We start from the raw sequence: 25,614 nt of genomic DNA, 5'->3' as shown, positions 1-25,614 counted from the left end.
GTTTGTTTCTGTTAAACCTTATATCTCCAGGGCTGAGTACAGCACTTGATAGTAAGCACTCGATACATATTTGCCAAGTAAATAAATGAGGGAAGAAATAAATAATGAGTTAATGAATAACAGTCTGTGGATGTAGTTCAAAGCTACTCACAACGAATGTTGCTTTATCTCATAAATTTATTTATTTATTTTAGAGACAAGGTCTCACTCTGTCTCCCAGGCCAATTATAGCTCACTGCATCCTTGAACTCCTGGGCTCAATCAATCCTTCTGCCTCAGTCTCCCAAATAGCTGGGACTGCAGGCACATGCCACAATGCCTGGCTAATTTTTTTTTTTTTTTTTTTTTTTTTTGTAGAGCTGAATGTCTGACTCTGTTGCCCAGACTGGTCCCAAACTCCTGGCCTCAAGTGATTTTCCTGCGTTGGTCTCCCGAAGTGCTAGAAAATAGGCATGGGCATGGGCTGCCATGCTTAGCTCATAAACTCATTTAAAATGTTCACTTTTAATGTTCTGTAGCAGATACAAATATGTAATATTTTACATTACTTTCCATCATGTGAAACTGATAATCCTAGAAAAACACATGTTCACCTGTATGTAGCCCTCCGTACCTCTGGCTCACCAATTTGTCTTTCCAGATATGATAGATGTGTCTTAATTTTAGAAGCTAAGACTTTTGTGTGCTTGACACCACCCATGCGATAGCTGAGAAATGGAAGTCAGGAGTGGATGACCTGAGAGGGCGTTTGAATCTCAGCTGAGGGATGGGGGACACAGAAGGATAATAGGATTTTCCCAAGGTTACAGAGCTAGGTGGTCTTTCCAGCTATATTTTATTGAGATTTTAAAAAATAAATCAATCTTCCTGTCACCTTGGAGAATGCATAGGAAAAGAAGTCTGGAAATGCCTCCTCCTAAATTTGATCTTCAGGTTTGCTAGTTGGGTGCCTGTTGGCAGTTGAAACTTGGTTTCCTCATCTGCAAAATGGGGAGAGTAAAAGTATCTATTTCGCAGATTATTGTGAAGATTTAATACATGCAAAACATTCAGTACAGTGTCTGGGCCTCGGTAAGTGCTCAGTAACATTTAGCTGCTGTTGTTAATGTCCATGCTTGGAGCTTGGGGAAGAGGGGAATGGAGGAACTGACCTTGGCCTTCAGGGGATGGGAGCCTGAGACAAGAAGCTTCTATGCATTAAACTGGAGAAGGACCAGCTTCTTGCTTTGGTTCAAGAGGAAACTTCTCTGGTATCCATTTGACTGTGTCTTTCTCCAGGAGTGGTTGAATCTACTGCCTTAGTCGTTTGGTTGAGACGACAAATTAGCCAGAAAGCATTTTTGTTCAACAGCAGCCAGCAGGTGGCAGAGTTTGTGACATCCAGGCCCTTGGTCATCGTTGGCTTCTTCCAGGTACTGGGGCCAAGAGGTGGGAGGAGGCTTTCAACTGGTGAAAGTGCTGTGTCTGGGAGGGAATGGGTGATGAGACTCTTCTGTTTTGGTTGCCCAATTTTCTCCATCCAATGAGCTGGTTTTTAGGGGAAGCTCCAAGGGTTCAAATGAACGGGAATGGAGAGAAAAGAGAGAAGAATGGCATCTGTACTTAATGGGTTTTAACAGTGTGGCTAATCTTCTTAGGGGTCCATTTAGAACATCACTGAATAAAGGGATATCTTAGTTTCTGGTTTCAGACATTGTTCTCTGTGAGTCTGAAGGCCACCAGCTGTGCTTGGGCCAGGCCAGTTTCTCTCCCTAACCTCTTTCCAAGCATTCTCATATATTAAAATCAATAGCACAGGATAAACGTGCACTCATTCGAAAATACGCCAACCCTTAGAGGTGCAGTAGGAGGAGATGTTTGGGGAAGAACGTAAGTAACTTAGATATAATCATGAAATGTCTCATAATAGCCTTACATATAGATGTTTTTCGTATTTATAAATAACTTGCAAATTGTTCTTGCTGTTGGAGAATGAGTTTCTCATGTGTCTTGATTCATTTGCTATAAACTGGTGACTCCTCTCCTTCTCCCAGTAGAAGGCAGAATTTGGGCATTATATTTAATACAGAGAGAATATCTGCCTCTCTCCCTCACCCTTTGCCACTTCTTTGAGAGGTATTTGGCCTTAATTTTCCTTCAAGCTAAAGAATGAAGGCTGAAATTCTTGATATTAAGTTCACATTTTGTATTACATGTGGTAAAATCAATTGTCTCTTCTGAAAGTAACTAAGGAATAAATGTTAAAAGTCTCAATCACTGGGCTAGAACAGCCTTTACTCTAGCGACTGGAAAAGGTCACATTTATCAATTCTCTTCGTTGATCTCTGAGGGCTTGCCTATTTTGGCTTTAGTTATAGCCAGAGAAGCGTTTTGAGTATGAAATACTCACGAAAGAGGATTTGGGTGACCCAACCAAACCCCAGTACCTGAAAAAGTGAAGAGACGAATCAGCCACCACTGCCGTCTTTACCTTATATAAGGCAGGCACCTTGATTTCTACCGAAGCCTTTCCAAACGTCCTTTCCCAAACAGGATTTAGAGGAAGAAGTAGCAGAGTTGTTCTATGATGTGATCAAAGACTTTCCAGAGCTCACGTTTGGAGTCATAACGATTGGCAATGCCATTGGGCGTTTCCACGTCACCCTTGACAGCGTCCTGGTGTTCAAAAAGGTAGGATTTTGATCCTATTGCTAGTGAGGGGGTCCCTAGTTCAAAGTAGTGGAATCGTATGAGCTTTGGTTACAAATTCCGGTTCTGCCACTTGTGAGCTCAGTGGCATTGGACTAGCTGACTTCTGTGAAGTCACAGTCTCCCAGTGTGACTCCAGCCTTTCTAGCCGTTTAAGCTTCTTCTCTTTATTTAACCAGTAAATGCAGTTCATCAAGGCTCAATCCTATGCCCTCTTTTCTTCTACTCCATGCTTCCCCTTCTACCCTTCATCAGCAGTTACCATCTATGCTACGCGCACATGTCTTATAAATATCCATCTCCAGTGAGATTTCTCTAATCTGCAGATCTTTATGTGCAACCAGATGTCTCAACACCGCTAAGCCCAAAGTCATAATCTCCTCTCCAGGTCCTCTCCCAGTGTTTTCTCTTGCTCAAGGAATGATGCAACCACTTCTCCCATCCAGTTAAACAAGTCAGAAAACCCAGCCAACATTCTAACACTTCCCTCTCCTTCACCTCTCATAGGCAATCCATCACCACAACCCTACTGATTTTATAACCAAAATATCTCTTTAATCATTAATTTCTATCTTTATTGATACCATCCTAGATCAAGAGTATAAAATGAGGGAAGAAGCCTTATGCCCAGGGTTCGAAACCAGCCTGGGCGGTATAGTGAGACTACATCTTTACAAAAAAAAAAAAAAAGTTATTCAGGCATGGTGGCAAGTGCTTGTAGTGCTAGCTCCTTAGCAGGCTGAGGCAGGAGGATTGATCGAATCTGGGAGGTTGAGGCTGCAGTGAGTTGATTAAACCACTGCACTCCAGCCTGGGCAACAGAATGAGACCTTGTCTCAAAAAGAAAAACAAGAAATAAAAAGAATAATAATGATAAAAGAAAAACTTTAGACAAGTGAAATTGAAGCACTTAATTGAGCAAAGAACAATTCATGAACCAGGCAGCCTCCCAAGCCAGAGTAGGCTCAGACAGACTCCAGCAAAGCCACATGGCGGAAGAAGATTTATGGACAGAAAAAGCAAAGTGATGTACAAAAAACAGAAGTGAGGTTCAGAAACAGCAGGCAGGATTGGTTACAGCTCAGTGTTCGCCTTAGTTTAACAATGATTGAACAGTTGGCCACCTTTGATTGGCCAAAACTCAGTGATTGGCACAAGTATAGGCTATGATGGTCTATTTACACCTCCATTTAGGTTATAGTTCACTATGTATAGAGAAACGTTTAGGCCAAACTTAAAACATGTAAGGAGGCAGCTTTAGGCTAAGCTTGATTTAACACCTATCAGTGAAGTCCTGAATCTCCTGGGACCGGGCTTGTCTTAATAGGAACGAGCCGTCAGTCATTAGTTGGAATAGTATGTGAGAAATTGCTCAGCCCTGGCACAGATATTTTAATATTTGATGGATTACAGAGCATGACAATGGCTGGGGCCATTAAGTCAATTACACTCCTTGTGGCCTGCCATAGATCTGAGATTTTCATGACTGTCACCTACCCAGATTCCACCCACAGACTAATCTGGGCAGCCCTTCCTAGTTATTCACTACCTACATTACAGACTACACCTGACACCATTCCTCGGTGCTTTCTTTTCATCCAAGGAGAAAATGGTGCTATTTATATTTATTACATGGCTATATCACGAAAGCTACCGTCCTCCAATGTGTTTCTCCTTTGGTCCAAGGGAAAAATCGTGAACCGCCAAGAACTTATTAATGACAGTACCAACAAACAGGAACTCAATCGTGTCATAAAACAGCACCTTACAGATTTTGTGATCGAATACAACGCTGAGGTCAGTGAGTAAAGCGTCCCCAGAGGAAAGGGAGCTGGGGCCACTGTGCGTGCTTGGGATGACCTATTTTCCCGGTCATTTCAGAATAAGGATCTGATTTACGAGTTGTACATCATGAGTCACATGCTGCTCTTCGTCTCCAAAAGCTCGGAGTCATTTGGAATCATAATTCAGCATTATAAGCTGGCGTCAAAGGAATTCCAAAACAAGGTTTGTAGAGTGCGCCATTGCTCTTTGGGACTCCAGGATGAGGATTCAAGGCCTACAGACCCTGAGGGCGTTTGCCTGCCCTGCTTATTATAAATTGAACCAGGAAAGATCGGCATGTGCAACTGCCTGCCAGTTTTCTGATTCGCATGTCAACGCCTCATATCATTTACTATTTAATTTTAAATATGCCTCCTCCATTCTTCCTGCCCAGTGTCTCTTCATGCCAAATCTACACTCCTTCGCTCGTCTTTCTAATAAGTCTACTCTGAGAACATGAAGGTGTGCCTGCTTTTTTGATGGATCACTAAGAGGACTCCATACACTAAGAGTATTATCATTTGGCCGGGAGGTGGGGGGAGGAAAGACCACTGCTGTCTGAGGTCAGGGAACATGAAAGCCTGAAGGTGGGGCTTTCAGATTATCTGGCAAGTAATTGCTAAGATTCTGGGCTTTAACATTGTGCAGACCCAAGTTCAAATTCTCTTTCTCTGGCAAACTACACTCAGGTGAGTTTCTTAACCCCATACTGAGGTCTCCTCATGTATGAAATGGACAGTTGTAGTAAGAATTAGAAAATATATATGTAAAGCAATAAGCTTTACAATCAGGGATGCTTTTTATTATCGTCATCATCACCATTAGAAACAAATGTTTTCCCTAAGCTATTCCTGTATTTAAGGTAGTTAGCAGTACCTGAACTATGGAAACTGTTTGATTAATTTTTCTCTTCATCTTTATAGGAAGTATAATCACGGCGGGGTTTTTATTCTCTTTTGAAAAAGAAATTAATCTGAAATTAAATAAAACAATTGAGAACTTTGTAACCTAAAATAAAGCCACTAGAGTATAACATATATAATGTTCATGCTACATCCCACCACATTATTTTCAAAAAAGACAGTTCGAATCACAGAAAGAATTCCTCTTGTTAAATATATTTCTTGGGGGCTGTTTTTTTCCAATTTTACTGCAAGTTTTTGGATATAGTTAAATTGATTGCAACCCAATTGCTTTTTCTCTATTTCTCCAATTTTACAGTAGTCAATGCTTAGCCATTATTTTCTTCCATTCTTTTTAACTCTTTAATCTTCCTGGTATTTACTTTGGCTTACATCAGAAGACGAAGTTCTAAATTGCAGTCACCTTAGTGAGTTTCCCAAATGCCGTTTATAGATTGCGATCCATTTCACAGCCAATGATGAACAGTTGAATGGATACTGTTTCAACAGATTGCACCTCTTATCTTGCTCACCTCTGTGCTCCAGCGCCAACAGAAGGCAGCAAATATTTGTTGAAAGTAGACAAGGATGGTTTTAATATGTTTGCTGTGTTTTTCAATTTCCCTGGCACCTAGAAGAGGAGCACGCAGTGGGGCCTTTAATCTGATGAATGAACGAACTGAAAGTATCTGACCCTAGGTGGTTGCAGCAGTTGCCTCCAACTCATCTCCCTACTCCACTTTTGCTTCTTCTCTGCAACCAGAATGACCTTCTCAAAAATTTTAGCATGTCACTTTCTAGCTTACCATCCTTCAGTGGCCCACCATTATGTTCAGACTAAACCCAGGCTCCTTACTGGATCTCTGACCTCATCTTCGACAGGCTCTGACCTTGTCTCTTTTGTCTCTCTCCCTCATGGTGATGAAGCTGTTACTGGAAACGGGTCCTGATCCAGACCCTAAGAGAGGATTCTCGGATCTCGTACCAGAAAGAATTCAGGGCCAGTTCGTAGAGTAAAGTGAAAGCAAGTTTGTTAGGAAAGTAAAGGAATAAAGAATGGCTGTTCCATAGACAGAGCAGCCCCGAGGGCAGCTTGTTGCCCATTTTTATGGTTATTTCTTGATGATATGCTAAACAAGGAGTGGGTTATTCATGCTTCCCTTTTTTAGACCATATGGGGTAACTTCCTGACATTGGCATGGCGTTTGTAAACTGTCATGGCGCTGGTGGGAGTGTTGCGGTGAGGACAACCAGAGATCACTCTCGTCACTATCTCGGTTTTGGTGGGTTTTGGCCGGCTTCTTTACTGCAACCTGTTTTATCAGCAAGGTCTTTATGACCTGTATCTTGTGCCGACCTCCTATCTCGTTCTGTGACTAAGAATGCCTTAACCATCTGGAAAAGCAGCCCCATAGGTCTCAGCCTCATTTTACCCAGCCTGTATTCAAGATGAAGTTGCTCTGGTTTAAACACCTCTGATGAAGCCACACTGACGTTTCTTTTCTACTCCCAGAACACGGTAAGCTCTCTAGGTGTTTGTTTTGTCTTCGGGCCTTTGCACTGGCAGTTTCCACCACCCGGAATACTGTTCTGTGACTTGTTACTATCTACTGTATCCCAGTTGAAATGTGACCTCCTCAGGTTCTCCTCTTGACCACCCTACCTAATCCTGAGCCCCTACCTTACCCCATCTGGGCAGTTACTCTCTATCACATTGCCCTGTTTTATTGTCTAATTGGTACTCATTGCTGTTTGACTTTATAAGTTCATTCACTCATTTGTTGTCTGTCTTCTCCACTAGAACATAAGCTCCCTGAGGGCAGGATTTTTTCTGCTTTGGGCATGGTTGTGCCCTCAGTGCTTAGTAAAATGGTTCACACATAGCAGGCACTCCATGCATGTTTGTTGAATGAATGAATAAATGAATGAAGTCATGAATTTCCTTGATAGAATAATTTTGAATAATAATAACTGTCACATATTGAACACTTTCTACCTGCCAGTCCCTGAACTAAGCCTTTCCATACATTGTCCTGTTTAATTCTCACAGAATTCTCACTGCCTAGAAGATAGGCACTGTGATAATCATTTTACAGATCAGGAAACTGATGAAACAGTTTGAAACAGAATGAAACAGAATGAAAGCGCAGGGCTTCCTGACCTCCTGAAATTGTGTGGATGGAGCACAGTGCAAGGAGGCTAAAGCCAGGCTGGTGGCTACTGCCTGCCATGCATTTCGGTGCAGAGCTGCACCTGCCTTCGTTACATTTTGCAGAGGTGCTCCACAGACCCCACCATGTGCATCCCCTTAGTCCATAGCCTTCCAACAGTTTTTCTCCATTGGCAAAGGATCCAGAGAGACAAGGGTTTCATTTTCTTTGGCAGATCCTTTTCATCCTTGTGAATGCAGACGAACCCAGAAATAGACGTGTCTTTGAGTACTTCCGGGTCACAGAGGTCGATATACCATCTGTCCAAATCCTAAACTTGAGTTCTGACGCCAGGTACAAAATGCCTTCGGATGACATAACTTATGAAAACCTCAAGAAATTTGGCCGTAGCTTCCTGAGTAAAAATGCCAAGGTAGGTTTGTTCTTGGACAAGGTTTATCTAGAACCTCAAAATCATCTCCTTCTCATAATTCTGCTGGCTTTGATCATTCTCCTCACCTGTATGTGGAGGCAGAATAAAGATCAACTTTGTGGCTCAATGTGGGGAAATCCCCCATCTCCCCACCTCAAATCTATCCAACTTCTGACCTATCCCAAGCCTTTAGTTCCTCCACTCATTCTTAGTTGTAAAGTGGAGGCATTTCCTTTGCAGGAATTCACAATAGAAATGCAGGCACTCAGTAGGGTTAACTCGCCCTCTGAAAGGAGGTTCTTCTTCTCCTATCACCTCCAATGTGAAAGATCTACTTGGTCTAAGAGTATATGCTTGCTTTGAGGAGGAGAAGGGGGATGGAGCCACAGGGCAATCAGGACTTAGCCTCAAAAGCTTTAGGGACCTTTCAGTTGGATGGGGTTAGAAGGGGGCTCGTCTATTTTGCTGGCAGGAAGGAGAGGCTGCAGAAACACATGGAACACGTAGTCTAGTCACCCACTGTCTATGTCTCCACAGCTACTCTGCTGAGTAAGGTAACCATATTATTTATTTTCCAAATTGGGACATTATGGGAGTAAAGGATTCTGGAATGGGCCAGCTGTGGTGGCTCATGCCTGTAATCCCAGAACTTTGCAAGCCTGAGGCAAGAGGATCCCTTGAGCCCAGGAGTTCAAGACCAGCCTGGCCAACACAGCAAGATCCCGTCTTGACAAAAAATTTAAAACTTAGCCAGGTGTGGTGGTGTGCATCTGTAGTCTCAGATACTTAGGAGGCTGAGGCAGGAGCATCGCGTGAGCCTAGATATCAAGGCTACAGTGAGCTACGATCACACCACTGCACTCCAGCCTGGGCCACAGAGGAAGACCTCTTCCCCCACCCCCAAAAAAATCTGGAACAATAGAAGTAAATTGAGACTCTCCAGACAAACCCAAATGATGGTGCCCTTACCTGAGTCCTCTACTACCTTTTGTCCATTCCCCCAGAGACACAGCTGCCCCTGCAGCCGTCTCTACAGAAGCTGTCTTGTGTGCACAGCATTTTCATGGGCCAAGTGGTGAGGCTGCTGTCCTTCTTTCCACTTCCAACCCATTCTCGTTCTTTCACCTTTAGAAACCCCAGATCCCTTGGATCTCATGCTTTTTGACTCTGTGCTCTCACCCGCTTGTTGCTGTCCTCTGACTATCTCCCTTCACTCTCTGAGGACTTAAGCTCCTGATGGCAGCCCTTCCCTAAGCCCCAACTCTGCCATCATTTCCAGAGATGTCAGTGTCCACAACCCTGGTCTCCTCCAGCAGCTGATGTGTCCATGCCATGTCGGCTCCCTGCTCCCCTGCCCACAACCTGGAGATTGCAGCACCTCCCAATGCCTGACTTTCCCTCCAGGACACACATGGCTACGATTTCTCATCCTTCTCATTGCCCCCAACCTCCTGATCCCATTTCTCTTTAGTGCCCCGTCTGCAAACTTGCATTCCATCATTCATTGCTCTGATGATGATTCCCTTAACTCTTTTATCCCCTCCATCTTCCACCTCCTCTACACCCCATAGTACTCACTAGGCAAAGTTCCAACTCTGGCTGAACCCCCTTAACTTCCCTGCTTCCAGACCAACATCACCACGAGGGTGGCTGGCTTCATGGCATTGCAAACTAGCCTCCCATGGACTTTGAGAAAAGTCCTGGCATCCACATGGAAATTTCTGTTAGTGTGTTCATTTTTAAATCTCAGAATCTCTCTCTCCTCATATCCCATTCCCACCCACTCTCGGCCGAGCACTCTACCCCTAGATCACTAAGAAAATAGATGTCTTCGCATTGGGTCCTCCTCACTTTCCATCACCATGTCTAAAATCCTACCTGGAATACTACCCATCCTCTCTCTCTCTCCCTTGCAGTTAGATCTGAGGTGGTGTCTGTCTCCCTCTCAAAGGCCAACATGTCTTCTTATGCTGTTAGAGCAGAGATGGGCATCCTCTACAAGACCTATGAGATCCACCTGATCTGAGCCATTCCCCACAATTGTCACCATCTTCTATCTCCCATGCCCCATGGCCGTCCCATTTGTGCTCCCACTGATAGAATCTTTAAGTGCTTTCCAGAGGCTGGAGGGGGTGCAGTGAGGGAGGACCCTGTGGAAGAAGAGGCTGTGAGCCAGACAGAGGCTGCATAGTAAGAACCAACATGGTGAAACCCCGTCTCTACAAAAAATACAAAACACTAGCCGGGCATGGTGGTACACACCTGTAGTCCCAGTTACTCAGGAGCCTGAGGCAGGAGAATCGCTTGAACCCGGGAGGTGGAGGTTGCAGTGAGCCCAGATCCCACCACTGCACTCCAGCCTGGGTGACAGAGTAAGACTCTGTCTCAAAAAAAAAAAAAAAAAAAAAAAAGAAGAAGAAGAAGATTTTGGTTTCCTAAGAGCAATGATAGAAGCCAGATTTGGTGAAAATAGAGCCCTGCTTATAAAGAATAAAGGTGTGGGAGGATTGGGAGGAGATTCAGGGAGAACATCTAGAGGTTCTTCTGGCAATCGAGATGAGAGACGGAGGCAACCTGGATTTGGTCAGTAACTGCGCAGATGGAGAAAAGGATGTGGATTCAGGAGGCAATGGATGTAGATAAAAAATTTGTTTTGAGTTTTCCAACACTTACTTCAAAGAGAAGCAAAAGCTGAGCTCATTTTTTGTTCATTCATTTGCAAAACATTTGTTGAGGATCTACTATGTACCAGGCAGTGGATACTCAATGGTGAGGAAAGAAAAATCTCTTCTGACATTCCATCTAGTATGGTAGAGACACATTAATCAAATAACTAGAAAAATAAATATAAATAGTAAACGTGAATAAGTGATACAAGAAAAAGTGCTGAGTATTATGAGAATTCATGGCAGCAAGTCCTCATCTAGACCAGGGGAGGGTCAAGGAAGTCCTCCCTTGGGTCATTCGGAGGCATACATTTTGAGTTACCCAGATGAAGAAGGGAGGGTAGGAATCAGAAGTGGGGAGGCCTGTCAGCCGGAAGGAACAGCATTAACAAAGGCCTGAGCTGGGAGGAAGGTTGGCCATTTGGATAAAGTGAAGACCAACATGGCTGAGGAAAGAAAAGAGAAGACTTCCTTTATTGCAGGGACCAATCAAAGTGTGATCAAGGTTTCATAAGTCATGTAAGTGGTCTTGATCTTGATTCTTAGAGTAATTGAGGACAACTAATTTTTTTTTTTTTCTTTTTTTTTTTGCGATGAAGTCTTGCTCTGTCAACCAGCCTGGCGTGCAGTAGCACAATCTTTGCTCACTGCAACTTCCACCTCCTGGGTTCAAGCAATTCTCCTGCCTCAGCCTCCCAAGTAGCTGGGATTACAGGTGCATGCCACTATACCCAGCTAATATTTGTATTTTTTCTTTTTTTAGTAGAGACAAGGTTTTACCATGTTGGCCAGGCTGGTCTCGAACTCCTGACTTCATGATCCGCCCGCCTTGGCCTCCCAAAGTGCTGTGATTACAGGCGTGAGCCACTGCACCCGGTTTAAAGCTTCTTTTTATAAAATCTGAGAATCTATCCCAGTTTGAAGCTTTGTCTGCTCCTTAGTCCCCTGACCGCAAATTGCCCTAAACCATCCAGGGTTGACATCAAGCTCATGATCCATCTCAGTATTTCAAACTCTTTTCTAAGGCTCTTGTGAAAAGACACAAGAAAACCTTTAGCTGTTTCCAGTCAGGGTGGGGAGGCCCACAACTTCGAAACCCTTTCTGAAGATTCTTAGACCTTTCAAATGTGCTTCCTAGAAACATCAATCCAGTGAAGAGATTCCAAAGCACTGGGACCAGGGACTGGTTAAGCAGCTCGTGGGGAAGAACTTCAACATAGTCGTCTTTGACAAAGAAAAGGATGTGTTTGTGATGTTCTGTAAGTACCTTCAAGAGGGGTTGGGAGGCAACGGGTGCCAAAATTATGTTTCAATTGTTTCTCCTGAATTCTTCGGCACTGAAATCTCTAAAACCCATCAATGCACCATGCCAAGGATGGTCTTCAGATACCCAAAGAGATTGACTCAAGATGCTATCAGGAACAATGCAACTCTGTCCCCCAGAAATGTAATTCTTGGAATGTATGCAATGCCTTCCATATAACCCAGGCCTGTGGCTATTTCTAAAAACAATAATGCTGATGGCTAACAATGTTTGATTGGATGCTGTAGTATATTGGGCTTTATTCTAAGTCATTGCATACATTATCTCATTTATTCCTTACAACATCCTTTTGAAAGTAGCTACTTTTATTGCTCTGACTTTGCAGATGATTAAATAGAGTCTCAGGAAGGTGAAGACATTTTTTTCCAGTATCTTGCAGCCAATAAGTGCTGGAACTGGGATTTCAATTTAGGCATCTGATTCTAGCACCTACACTCCTAACTGCTGTACAGGATTTCTTTGCTTCTGGCTTTAGATTACTTGTCAAATGGCCCATAGGAGGTGGGGACCCCAATCCTTCATGTACAGTACTTAGCCTGTCTGACATTTTGTAAGCACTTGATAAGTGAAAATTGCTACTGCTGTTGTTATTTCTATTATTATAATTACTTCCAGGGCTCGCCTAAGAACTATTGCCCTTTTCCCATTGTTTCTGATTTGCACGTGAGAGAAAAAGCCAGAGATGTTCTCTCCCACACTGAGACACAGAGAAAGGTGATACTGAAGTTCCTTCAGACATCTCTTTATTTTAACATTTAATGAGCCCTTACAATGAGTCAAGCATGAGTTTGCTATTGACACACCTGCTCTAAGGAGCTGTGTGACAAGTTTGTGAGGAAGGTATGCTGGTTTTCCCCATGTCACAGATCAGGGAACCCCACCTCAGAGAGGTTAATGACCTTACCCTAGGTCACACAGTAAGTAGCAAGACAAGAAGTTTAACGCAAGCTCTGATGCTATTACTTTCTTGAGGGTAAGGCAAGGGCTACACTGCATCATGCAGTCCTTTTACAATCACTCTGAAAGGGACTCTTATTCACAGAGCAAGGTGCTTAAGGTCTGTGGCTGAATCACCAAGATCCGCTACCTTTTATTGAGAGGCTAGGTGCAGCCATTCTGTACTTACGTCACACCCAGAGTTATGAGACTGTCTTATTTCATTTTGATAAAAGGCAAAATCAGCTTCATTTTCTTGGAAGTAGTGCTACAGGATTGGCCTCCTGGGGCTGCAACCATTATGCCCCCTCCTGTTCTGAGCCAGGACCCGCTGAGTGCTAGTGGGGCTGCCAGAGATGCTGCAGGCAGCGGGGATGGCCATGGAGACACTTGGCTCGTAAATGGGGGATGATCATCCGAAGGTGGCGTGTCCGGGGGCTTTTGAGGCCATTTCTCTTACAGAGGCAGAAACTGAGCTTTGAGCTCTAATAGAAGGACAAGCAGGTAAGGTTTGCTTTCCCTTGGATTGGAGCAGGTCTCCGGTTTCCAGAGGCCCAGGAGCCTCGACCACATTCAAAGACCAAAGAACTGTCCACAAGAAAGTTCAGTGTCCCCTGTCCAAGAGTAGTTACTCACGAGTAGTTACTATACCTGTCACACTTCTTGGGGATATTCTGCTCCACTGAATTTTATATGTATAATGACATGACATGTAATTGCATATACATGACATGACATAACATAACATAACATATATATGTTATGTTATATTAATCTCTACCTGTGGTATAGTGTCACTAGTCAAAGCAGCCTGTCTTTAAACCCCACTTCTTCTGCTTAACTACTCTGATCTGAAAAGTGAAATTACTGCATAACTTTGGGCAAGTTCCCAAACTTCTATTGTGAAAAACCCCTGTGCTATAATGCATATGCGCACACACACACACACACTTTTCGGCATAACATAAAAAGTCATCTAGCATAAATATTGTTCTTGGCTTTCTTCTTCTACTAGAGTGGAACACTATGTTAAAAGAAAGGAATTTGAAAAAAAGAAAAAAGCAAGCTAGGCACAGTGGCACAAGCCTATAGCCCCAGCAACTCAGGAAGCTGAGATGGAAGGATTTCTTGAGCCCAGGAGTTTGAGTTTGAGCCCAACCTGGGCAACATAGCAAAACCTTGCCTCTAAAAAGCAAAACAAAAAAATAAAAGAAAACATGAACACACCAAAAGTGTTAGTATTTAGGTAGAAGAGAGCTAAGCTATTTTTTTCTTTTTCTTTTTCTTTTTTTTTGTTTTGTTTTGTTTTGTTTTGTTTTTGAGGTGGAGTCTTTCTCTGTCACCCAGGCTGGAGTGTGGTGGCGCAATCTCAGCTCATTGCAACCTCTGCCTCCCAGGTTCAAGTGATTCTCCTGCCTCAGCCTCCTAAGAAGCTGGGATTACAGGTGCATGCCACCATGCTAGGCTAATTTTTGCATTTTTAGTAGATGTGGTTTCACCACGTTGGTCAGGCTGGTCTTGAACTCCTGACCTTGTGTTCCACCAGCCTCAGCCTCCCAAAGTGCTGGGATTACAGGCGTGAGCCACCACACCCGGCCAAAGCTATCTTTTTCTAATTTATCGAATAACAATCAGGTACTATGGCTGAAATGTAAACATAACCTGATATATGATTAAAAGAAAGAGGGAGTGCAATTGGCAAAACAACAGGACCACAAGTGGAACACAGCAATGCCCTGTGTTGGGTGGCGCCAGCTTTCTGGATCTTCATCAATGTGAGTCTGAGCCATGGTCCTTCTCTTCCAGATGCACCCTGGTCTAAAAAGTGCAAGATGCTGTTCCCGCTGTTGGAGGAATTGGGCAGAAAGTATCAAAACCACTCCACGATCATCATTGCCAAGATCGACATCACAGCAAATGACATTCAGCTGATGTACCTGGACCGGTACCCATTCTTCAGGCTGTTTCCCACCAACTCTCAACAAGTGAGGGGCTCTTGGGACACACATGGCTGAAAACAATGTTATGTTATTATCAGGGACTCAGTTTCTCCCTACCTCCAGCTGCACTTTCTACCAAACCAGTTTTATTCTCAGCTGCGGCCACTATTCATCCTCTCACATTCAAGTTCAAAGAATATTTTCCAGTAGTTTGCATCAAAGTCCTGAGACTCACTATCATTGGGTGTAGCTTGCATATCCCTGACCCAGTCACTGTGGCCAAGTGGATGTGGATGTTTTGATGGGCAAGCCTGGTTTATACGGTTCCTACTAGTATCGGGGCTGAGCTCTACCCTAACTATATGAAATAAGGTGGGAGGAATCTCCATGAGAATATTGGATGTGGGGTATTACTAGATGAAGGAAACAATACATGCTAGAGACAAACAATGTCATTTCCACCTTGGGATTACAGTCATCAGCCATAACCAGTGTTGATAGAACCCACTCTCCATGCCATGTCCATGCATGGGAAAGAGCATCAGTCAAAGAAATGTAAGCCCAGGTTTCTGCTCCTTAGAAGAGTATGGATGAATGCAATTGAAATCGAGGGGGAGCAAGAGATTCTGGAGGGCAGATATGGCTGCAAGTCTCCACGCAGACCCAGTACTCCGGAGAATGGTGGGGACTATGTGCTACAGGTGGGAAGTGTAGTCTGAACAAAGAGGTGGGCAGAAGGGTGACCCCAGCACTGTGGCAAGGTTCCATTGTGACCCACTCTTTGCTCAGTCTGCACTGCAGAGGATGCATGTCAGGAAGTTGTGCAACTGAGGCTGGGCTGAGAGGATGAGGCTAAGGTCATAATCTCAAATTATCTGAAGAAGTTTGGGTGACCCGTGGACATGAAGAAGCTTCTGAACTTTCCTAAAGAGGAAAGGGGGTCGGGCGCGGTGCCTCATACCTATAATCTCATTACATTAGGAGGCTGAGGCAGTTGGATCATGAGGTCAAGAGATCCAGACCATCCTGGTCAACATGGTGAACCCCATCTCTACTAAAAATATAAAATTAGCCGGGCATGGTGGCGCATGCCTGTAGTCCCAAGTACCCAGGAGGCTGAGGCAGGGGAATTGCTTGAACCCAGGAGGCAGAGGTTGCAGTGAGCTGGGATCGCGCTACTGCACTCCAGCCTGGTGACAGAGCAAGATTCCGTCTCAAAAAAAAAAAAAAAAAAAAAAAAAAGGGAAAGAGAACATATAATAACGGAGCACTGACCATATGCCAGATGCTTTTGAAAGTAACTATTGTTCCTCTTATTATTGTCACTATGATAGCAATAATAATAATAACAAACGCCTATAGTGCTCATCACGAACCAGGTGCTGTTTTCCATACTTCACATACATCACTTTATTTTATCCTTATAACAACCCTACAAGGTAGGTACTATTTTGTCTCCATATTAGAGATGGGAAAACTGAGTCAGAGAAATTAAATAACCAGACCACACTGCAGTAATGCAGCCAAAGTTTAAGGCTTCGCTGTGTGGTTTTACAGTCCATGCTTTCATCCACTATAACAATCCTATGACAGAGGCATTTTTATTATCCTTCCCTTGGAGCCATGGCACTGGAGGCTAAGACAAGTTAAGGAACCTACATAACATACTCGGGGTTGTTAGGAATTTGACTCTGGGTTTACCTAGGTAGCAATCCTCGAGCATCTCTTCGGGAAGAGGATCACATCCTGACCCTGTTCCATTTTCTTCCTAGGCTGTCCTGTATAAGGGAGAACATACGCTGAAGGGCTTCTCTGACTTCCTGGAAAGCCACATCAAACCTAGGATTGAGGATGAGGATGAGGATGAGGTAAGGGGCAACAGAAACACTTTGGATTATTCTGTCCCACACAGAATCCCTAGGAACTCAATGGATGACAAAAGAGTGTGCTTAGAGTTACATAATCTCGGGAGATGGTTGAGGATGGATGGAGAGCCATCCAGTTTGGGTGACTCTACTAGTCACCTTTATTTCAAAGGCACTTACTATGGGAAGCAGAAAGGGCAGAGTTTAGAAACATCTAGAAAGACCGAGGCTCTGAGGTAACACACAGCTCCTTGCCTTGGGCAGCTCCCCTGGGACTGACCAGATGTCTTGGTGGGATTCTGCCCTCTAGCATTACTCTCCTGATGCATGAGACCACAGCCTGCTTTCTCCCCTACCCATGCCTCAGTGAGGCCCTCTGCTGGACGGTGCCATCTGTATTAATTAAGACTTTCTGCTGGAAATTCTAGACACTACTCTTTGCTTTAAGCAACAATGGGAATTTATCCCATATAACTGGTAGAACATCAGGTGTGGGTGGATCCAGAACCCAGGCTTGCTTTCTGTCTTCCCATCTCTGTTTTCCTCTATGTTGGTTTCATTCTCAAGTAGTCATTTCCCCATAGAAGTTCAAAGATTACACTACAGCTCCAAAGTAACATCCTCCCAGTTTAGAAAGCAAGCAACTACTTCTCAGATGCCCCAGAAAATGTCCTGGACAGAGATCTCATTAGCTAAGACTGGTCACTTGTCTAGTCCTGGAGCTAGTGGTGCAGGAGCCACATCTATAGACTTAGAACCTTTGGTTCCTCCCAAGGTCCTCTTACCTGAAGGGTGAAACCACAGTTGAGCATTTTACCACCCAAACCAAATGGATCTTTAGCATCTATGAAAACCCTGCAGTCCAAAGACTGATTCTCTCTGGGCACTTTCAGAAGAAGTAGCCTTGACTACTACAACCACAATGATCACATATTTCTTGTCTATTTCTTTCTCCCTTTCTTCCCTCCCTCCCTTCTTCTTTCCACCTTTTCTTTCATAGCTATTGTCTGTTGAGCAAAACGAAGTGATAGAAGAGGAAGTGCGAGCTAAGGAAAAGGAAGTGCCTATGACGAAGAAAGAGTTACCTGAACAGCAGTCGCCTGAGCTGAAGAACGTGACCAAGCATGTATCCAAGCTGGAAGAGTCCACTGGGGAGAAGAAAACATCTGAGGAGGTGGTGGTGGTGGCCAAACCAAAGGGACCTCCAACGCAAAAGAAGAAACCAAAAGTCAGGGAAGAACTGTAGCTTCTCCAATACCAGGAAAAAAGATGCTCATCTTCCAGATCCTGGCATCATTTTCTGAGTGGATTGATTCCAATAAAAGCATATATATTGTGGTAGGGTAGGTGGGGCAGGGGTGGGGCTGGATAATAAAACCTCTGAAGGTCGTTGGCTCTGTTTTACTCATGACCTCTTTTTCCTGGTTGGTGCTGTCTTAGAAGAACTGTGTGACCTGGAATTCAGACAGGACTGCAAGGGAAGCCACAGTAGCAACATTCAATGAGTGTGTGCAACATGCTTGGCATTCATCTAGTTCTCACACCATCACTGAACTGGGGTTCCTTAGCCCCATTTTATAGATGGGAAAAACTGAGGGACAGAGAGGTTAAGCAACCAGTCAGGATCACACAGGTGGAAAGCTGTTGAGATGCAACCAATCCCAGGCAATTGCACTCCGAAGACTGTGCACTTAACATACTATGCTACCATCTCCTACCAGGTTAGGTGTCCCAAGAGTTTGGCTCAGTCTTTCAAATGAGGTGGATTGATTGTCTTACACTTCATTTGGGCACAGTAAAAAAATGATCGAATCCCAAACCTGTCCCCAGACTTCCACATCTCAGTAAGTGGCCCATTCACTCCAGCAATCACTCCATTATCATCAACAACTGCCTTTTTCTTTCTTCCTCCTTTTTTTTTTTTTCTGTTTTTGGACACGGGGTCTCGTTCTGTCACCCAAGCTACCCTATCCAGCCCCCCACCTACCCTACCACAATGATATATGCTTTTATTGGAATCAATCTACCCAGTGCAGTGGCGCGAACAAGGCTCACTGCAGCATCAACCTCCTGGGCTCAAATGATCCTCCTGTCTCAGCCCCACAAGTAGCTGGGACTACAGGCATGCGCCACCATGCCTGGCTACTTTCTGTATATTTTTGGACAGATGGGGTTTCACCTTGTTGCCCAGGCTGGTCTTGAACTCCTGAGCTCAGGCAACGCACCTGCCTTGACCTCCGAAAGTGCTGGGCTCAACTGCCTTCTTTTACTATCATAAAAGTAGCTTATCCATCCATGTGATTCCACCCACTTCCCTTCATCTCTCCACTGACTGTCACCCACCATTTCTCAGCTGAAGTCTCCTAACTGGTCTTTTTGCCTCCCCTCTGTACCTCCCTCCCAGCACCCACCCTAAACCCCTCCATATTCCATACAGCCACTGAGGCTATCTTTTAAAAAGCCAGAACCGTAAGCACTTACAATAGCACGTTGTTTAATTCTGTAATGCAGGGGTCCCCAGCCCCTTGATCGCTGACCGGTATGGGTAGGTGTCCTGTTAGGAGCCCAGCAGCACAGCAGGAGGTGAGCGCCGGGTGAGTGAGCTTTACCGCCTGAGCTCCGCCTGGGTATTAGACTCTTATAGGAGCCTGAACCCTATTGTGAACTGGGCATACGAGGAATCTAGGTTGCTGGCTCCTTATGAGAATCTAATGCCTGATGATCTGGCTTTAGATCTGTGCTGTTCAATGGTTTCATCTCACTTCTTATTTCCTAGTTTCACAACATTTCCCTCCTGACCCCCCCACCACACTCTCCCACTTCCCCCCACCCACCTTCCCACTCCCATCCTTGGAAAAATTGTCTTCCAGGAAACCCGTCCCTGATGCCAAAAAGATTGGGGACCGCTGCTATAATGGCATCTTTATTGCTTTTAGAATAAAATCTACCCTGCCTACCACGCCTTCAACACTTTGAAAGGTCTGGCCCCACAGATCTCCTCTCCCTCTCCCCCTCACATTTTTGGCTCCAGCCATACTTGCTGTCTACTCTTTGAACAAGCCAAATTCACTCTCTCTGTCTTCATGTTCCCTCTGCCTAAGTGTACTTGCTTCAAAACACATTCCCGCCCCCCCCGCCAGGTCCTCACACAGCTGTGTCTTTTTAATGGTTCAAATGTCAGCTCACCTGTCACCACCTCCAAAAGGCATTCCTGGAGACCAGTAATTGAAAGAATCTTATTTTGTTGTGCAACGATATATTGCCTGATTCTCCAATTAATATGTAAGCCCCGTGAAAGCAGATATACCTGGTTTTTGTTTTCTTGCTATATTCCCTTTGCCTAGAACTCTGCTTGGCACATAGTAGATGCTCAATAAGTGCTCATGGATCAATCAAAAATTCCATTTTAGGGGAGAGATACATAATTTCATAGTCATCCCAAAAGGCAGAGGTGCTGACAGTGTCGTCCCCAGATCCAAATTGGAATCTGTATTAGTTCCCTGTTGTTGCTCTTACAAATTAACACTTAGTGGCTTAAAACAACACAAACTCTCTTAGAGTTCTAGAGACTAGAAATTAGAAATCAATTCCACTGGACTAAATTCACGGTGTCATCAGACTTAGTCCCTTTTGGATGAATTCCCTGCTATGCCCTTTCTAGCTTCTGGGAGGCCCCTGCATTCCTTGGTTCATGGTTCTGTCCTAGAATCACTCTGACTTTTGGTTTCATCCTCACACCTACTTCCTGACTCCTCCTGCATCACTTTTATAAGCACCACTGTGACTGCATCCAGCCTGCCCAGACAACCTCTCCATCTCAGGATCATAATCACACCTGCACAGTCCCTTTTGCTATATAAGGCAACACTCACAGGTTTGGGGATTCAGAGGTAGACGTATTTGGGGGTCATTATTCAGCTTACCACAGGGTTACCTCACTGATTTGTGTCATTCATTTCAGCCAGGCCTTCTCTTGAGAAAAGAAGGGCAGCATTCTTTCAGAAATTGAGGTCTCTAGGAACCACCTGGGTGCCTCCACTCCTCACCCGTCATGTAAGGAAAAGGGCTGTTTGTGCTTTTTCATACCTCCAGAGCCAGCTCCCATACCCCTCACCCCGAACCTGGCCTGTCCACAACCAGAGGAAGCAGGGAACAGCCTGCGGCTCTGGAACTCACCTGAGCCAAATTCCCCAACAGGAGCAGATGTTAGTATTCAGGACACGGTGTGAGGCTCACCTGCCTCGGCCTTGAGGCCATGTGGCTGCCAGTTGAAGGAGAGTTACAGGGGGGCTGCCTAGACCAGATCATGTGGCATAGAGCCCCTGACAGGCCACGAGCCAGAGAATGTGTATGCCACCTGCAGGTCCCCCAGGCATAACTGGAGCCTCAGGAGGTGTGTGCTCAGAGAGGTAGGTAGGACAGGTGATACCCCTCTGTCGGAGGATCTTCTCCCTTGGCTCATTTTTTGACCCTTTCTGAAACACACCAACCTCTCATTCTAATTCTTTATGTTCTGTTTGATCAATTTTTCAAAACTCTCCACCCCTTAGTTTCACTCTTTCCAAAACTACCTAAAACCACTTATCCCTCTGAGACCTGTCATGACTGAGCAAGGAATGTTCTTTACTCAGGAATGCAGGTAAATCCAAGTGAGATTTGACTTTTCGTCTGGATTTAGCATGGCTAGCTGTGTAATCTTGGGGGAGTTACTCTGCCTCTCTGAACCTGTCTTCTTCCCTGTGATGTGGGTTGCTGTGTTTCGTAGTTTGAGACAATGGAGGCAAAAGCGCCGAGCACAGTGTCTGACCCAAGAGAAGTGCTCAGCAGGTGACTGTTCTCAGCAATACTAAGAGAAGTGCTCAGCAGGTGACTGTTTTCAGCATTACTAAGATCGAGTCTCCTACCCATGTTTGAAAGTTAAGAGAGAAGAGTGTTTCAGGCTGGGCGTGGTGGCTCACACCTGCAATCCCAGCACTTTTGGAGGCCGAGGCAGGCAGATCACCTGAGGTCAGGAGTTCGAGACCAGTCTGGCCAATGTGGTGAAACTCTGTCTCTACTAAAAATACAAAAATTAGTTGGGCCTAGTGGTGTGCACCTGTAATCCCAGCTACTCGGGAGGCTGAGGCAGGAGAATCACTTGGACTTGGGAGGTGGAGGTTGCAGTGAGCCAAGACTGAACCACTGCACTCCAGCCTGGGCAACACAGCAAGACTCTGTATCAAAAAAAATAAATAAATAAAAAGAAAAAGAAAAAGAAGAGTGTTTCAAGAAGGAAGGAAGTGCTGAGAGATTAAGTTTCGTTCAAAAACAAATATTTATTGCGCACTGTCCTAGAGGTAAGATAAAGAGAAAAATATTGACTGAATTTGGTAATGTAGATGTCTTTGGTGAACTTGATGAGCAACAGAGCAAGAAACTATGGCCATTGATAATTTTTTATACTCACAGATCCCAAGAGAAGGAAACACACCACACTGGGTAGAGGGGCTGAAAGTAGAGGAAGAGCTGCTGGGAAGCACCAGGGTTGGTCAGGAAGTAAAGAGAGCAAGGGAAAAGGCAGGAAAGAGCCTTTATTGTAGTTTCTGCAGGAAGGAATGGGAGAGGCAGGGTAAGCAGATTTAGGATTGGCTTCGTTTGAATAATTTCAGAGACCTCTGGGCCATAGGAGTTGTCTCTAGTTGTCTGGTACCTGGTCCCTTGGGGTGATTTAAAGCAGCGAGTAGTGACCCTGAGTGTAAAAGCCCCATAAAGGAGGCCAAGGGTTGGGGGTATGTGCTCTGGATTGATTGATTTGCAGTCGTAAAGGCACATTCACAGATAAGTCGTTTTTGATCTCTAGTAATTATTGAGCCCTGGAAGGGGCAGTCCCTCCATGATCGGTAAGGCCCCAAGATGTAAAAGCATGAAATACAGAAACTAGAAAGCATGGTGATTACACTTATGAATAGATTCCAACCCAAACTCCCCATTTTTCTGCCCAAGTCTTTGTCAAGACAACTCCAGAAGCCACCTGGGGTCACTATCTTTAATCCTTTGAAGACATCCATACTAAGGTTTAGACAAGGCCTCATGAAAAAGTATAGGATAAAAATAATTAGTTCAGGAAAAGAAGAACAGTAAATAAATGAAGAGATAACTTCCCTTTTCATCAAACAATTGCAAAAATGAACAACAATGAGATCGTTTCCACTTATCTTTTGGCAAAGATGAAAGCAAGTTAACAATGCTCACAACTGGTGAGTAGTGTTGGTGGGATTGTAAACCAATTTTTAATAATCTCTCTGGGATGCTGTTTGGGAAGAGGAGTCAATATCCCTACAGCTGTGCTAACTCTTTGACTCAGAATTTCCACTCCTTGGACATAATCCTGAGGAGATGATTGCACCAGTGCCAGGGGTTACCCTACCACTGAGTGAGACAGGATGGAGAAATGTCCTGAAAAGATCAATGCAGTGATCATGGTGATACTTTCCTGTTCAGCCCAAGTTCACACATATTTTATTTTTCTTAACATGATGACAGCCACTCTCACGTTGATTTTTGGAATGCCATGTATGTGGAACTGGGTCTGAAGACATGGTTTTAACTCAGGCTCTGTCATTTTCTACCTCAGTGACTGCACAACAGCAAAGCAGAATTTTCAGGACTTCCATGAATGTAATCATTACTGTGCACCTTTACTTGCATCATCTCCTTTGGCTGCTATTACTGCTGTGGGAGATGGGTATTCTGATTGTGTAGACAAAGAAATTGACCTCTGGACCTCACGAAGGTTAAGAAATGAGCCCACTGCCACATAATAAACACCAGATAAATGAGTCAGACTGACTCCAAAGTCAGTCTATTTAATTGCAAAGTTATTTCGCCTCCAAAGGGACCTCCCAGTCATTAGACCTGATTATTTGTTTCACAGAGTGGGTCGGGTCCAGTGATGTCTGAACTATCTTCTGGCTCTGACTTTCAGTCATTCTCAGCTCCTCTTTCTTGTGTCCGGATTCTAAGGCTGATCTCATGAGAATGAGTGTTTCAAAAGGGTGCCCTCTCCAGGACAGGTGCACCTCCCAGCAGGGGCAATGAACACCCCTTTTGTCTTTATGGAGTCTGTCTTCAGATACTGGCAGTTGCCTGGCTCCTTGGGCCCACCCTGCCCTTGTCAGTGACCAGGAAGAAGCCCAGCACCTTGGCACTGCTTTCCCAGTTAATTTCTAACTAAGGAATCTTTTGCTGTGAGAAGGTGTGAAACAGTGACCTTGTACTTCCGGGCACAGGGGTGACCCCCCCCAATGTCAATCATTTGGGGTCTCTAGCTATTAGGAAAAAGAACAACAACAACCTCACAGCTTGGACAAGGCAAACATTATGCCAGGAGAAAAAAATATTCCACCCCCAAGAAAACAATATCAAAAAACAGAACTAGAAAATAATTGGAGGAAAGATTGCCAGCCTGGGGCAAATGTGTATATATAAGTATGAGGCACATCGTGACCAGACTAACTCTACCTTTCCGGCTTCAGGTAAGGCTATCTGTAGCTGTCTTCTCCTAGCCCAGCTTCTCCCCATTCTATTTGAGGGAGGTAGGAGAGGAAATTAAGACCTTGGACATTGGGGTCAGACCTGGATTTGAGTCATTATTCAATAATTATCATTATTGGCTTCATAATCTTTGGTAAGTTAGTTTTCCTCTCTTTGATCCTCTCTGTCCTAGTAACAGTGACTACTATTTTTTGACTTATTCCATGAATATTAGTTATGCACCTATTATGCGCCAGGTACCAGGGATACGACAATGAACAAGAACATTTGCTATGTGCTGGGCCCTGCTTGACATATGTCATCTTAGTTAATCCCAGTGACAAAATGCAGTGTTTTATTTAGGTCGCAACTCATTAGTGGGTCATAAAATCATTCCATTTTTGGGTTATATCCAGAGACTTCTTTTAATTAAGTATAATAGAATATGTCAGTAAGCAATACACATTTGAGGCAAGCAGCATCTTTGTTCCCCTGTTTTCTCATCTGCAAACTAGGGTAATACTTATCTCGTAGGGTTGTGGTACGAATTAAATGACTTAATATAGTCAGGATAGTAAGGATATCAGTTGTCTTATAAAACTTTTATTTTATGTGTGTGCGTACATACACACAGAAGCGACTGCACTAGATCGTGACATAAAATGTTTTTCTTTCCTTTTTTTTTTTTTTTTTTTTGAGATGGAGTCTCGCATTGTCACCCAGGCAGGAGGACAGTGGCACAGTCTCAGCTCACCACCTCTGCCTCCCAGGTTCAAGCAATTCTCCTGCCTCAGCCTCCCGAGTAGCTGGGATTACAGGTGCCCACCACCACGCCCGGCTAATTTTTGTATTTTTATTGGGATAGGGTTTCACCATGTTGGCCAGGTTGGTCTCAAACTTCTGACCTCGTGATCCACCCGCCTCGGCCTCCCAAAGTTCTGGGATTACAGGTGTGAGCCACCGCGCCTGGCGACATAAAATGTTTTTCTTGTAGCACATCATGGTCACAAAGATCTGGAAAACGTTGCTCTAGGACCCAATGTCTTTGAGCACATGGACATCTTTGAACTGAGCCTGGCCCATCATAGATATCCAGTTTGCGAAAGGAACAATCTCCATTTCACAGACAAAAACGGAGACTTAGTGAACTGAAATACCCAACGTCACAGTGTTAGTGATCAGTAAAACAGGGATTTGAATCCCAGTTGCAGGCTGCAGCTCCTCCATATTTAGCCAACATGCCACGCTATTTTGCTGCTGTAAACGCTGGGGTAATACTGGCATTCACCTTGGACTATTTTTCCAGTTAAAAGAAATAATAAGTGACCACTTCAGAAACATTAAAATGCATTGTGAAGGTTAATTACCTCTCAA

The 25,614-nt window shown here is 44.3% G+C and overlaps 1 protein-coding gene across 1 annotated transcript in view; it reads left to right on the top strand.

Annotated features, from left to right (window-relative positions):
- Positions 1–18,021, top strand: part of PDILT (protein disulfide isomerase like, testis expressed) — a 39,746-nt gene extending 21,725 nt beyond the window's left edge. Inside the window, exons 3-11 of the mRNA XM_007987149.3 lie at positions 1,279–1,412; positions 2,533–2,670; positions 4,375–4,485; positions 4,570–4,695; positions 7,800–7,997; positions 11,802–11,922; positions 14,730–14,908; positions 16,636–16,731; positions 17,729–18,021. Coding sequence (XP_007985340.3) covers positions 1,279–1,412; positions 2,533–2,670; positions 4,375–4,485; positions 4,570–4,695; positions 7,800–7,997; positions 11,802–11,922; positions 14,730–14,908; positions 16,636–16,731; positions 17,729–17,974 — 1,349 coding nt within the window. The 3' untranslated portion in view covers positions 17,975–18,021. The remainder of the gene's footprint in view (positions 1–1,278; positions 1,413–2,532; positions 2,671–4,374; positions 4,486–4,569; positions 4,696–7,799; positions 7,998–11,801; positions 11,923–14,729; positions 14,909–16,635; positions 16,732–17,728) is intronic.
- Positions 18,022–25,614: the final 7,593 nt, after the last annotated feature.

Source organism: Chlorocebus sabaeus, chromosome 5 (genome assembly GCF_047675955.1).
Source record: "Chlorocebus sabaeus isolate Y175 chromosome 5, mChlSab1.0.hap1, whole genome shotgun sequence".
Taxonomy (NCBI): Eukaryota; Metazoa; Chordata; class Mammalia; order Primates; family Cercopithecidae; genus Chlorocebus; species Chlorocebus sabaeus.
This window is presented reverse-complemented; position numbering and strand designations above follow the sequence as displayed.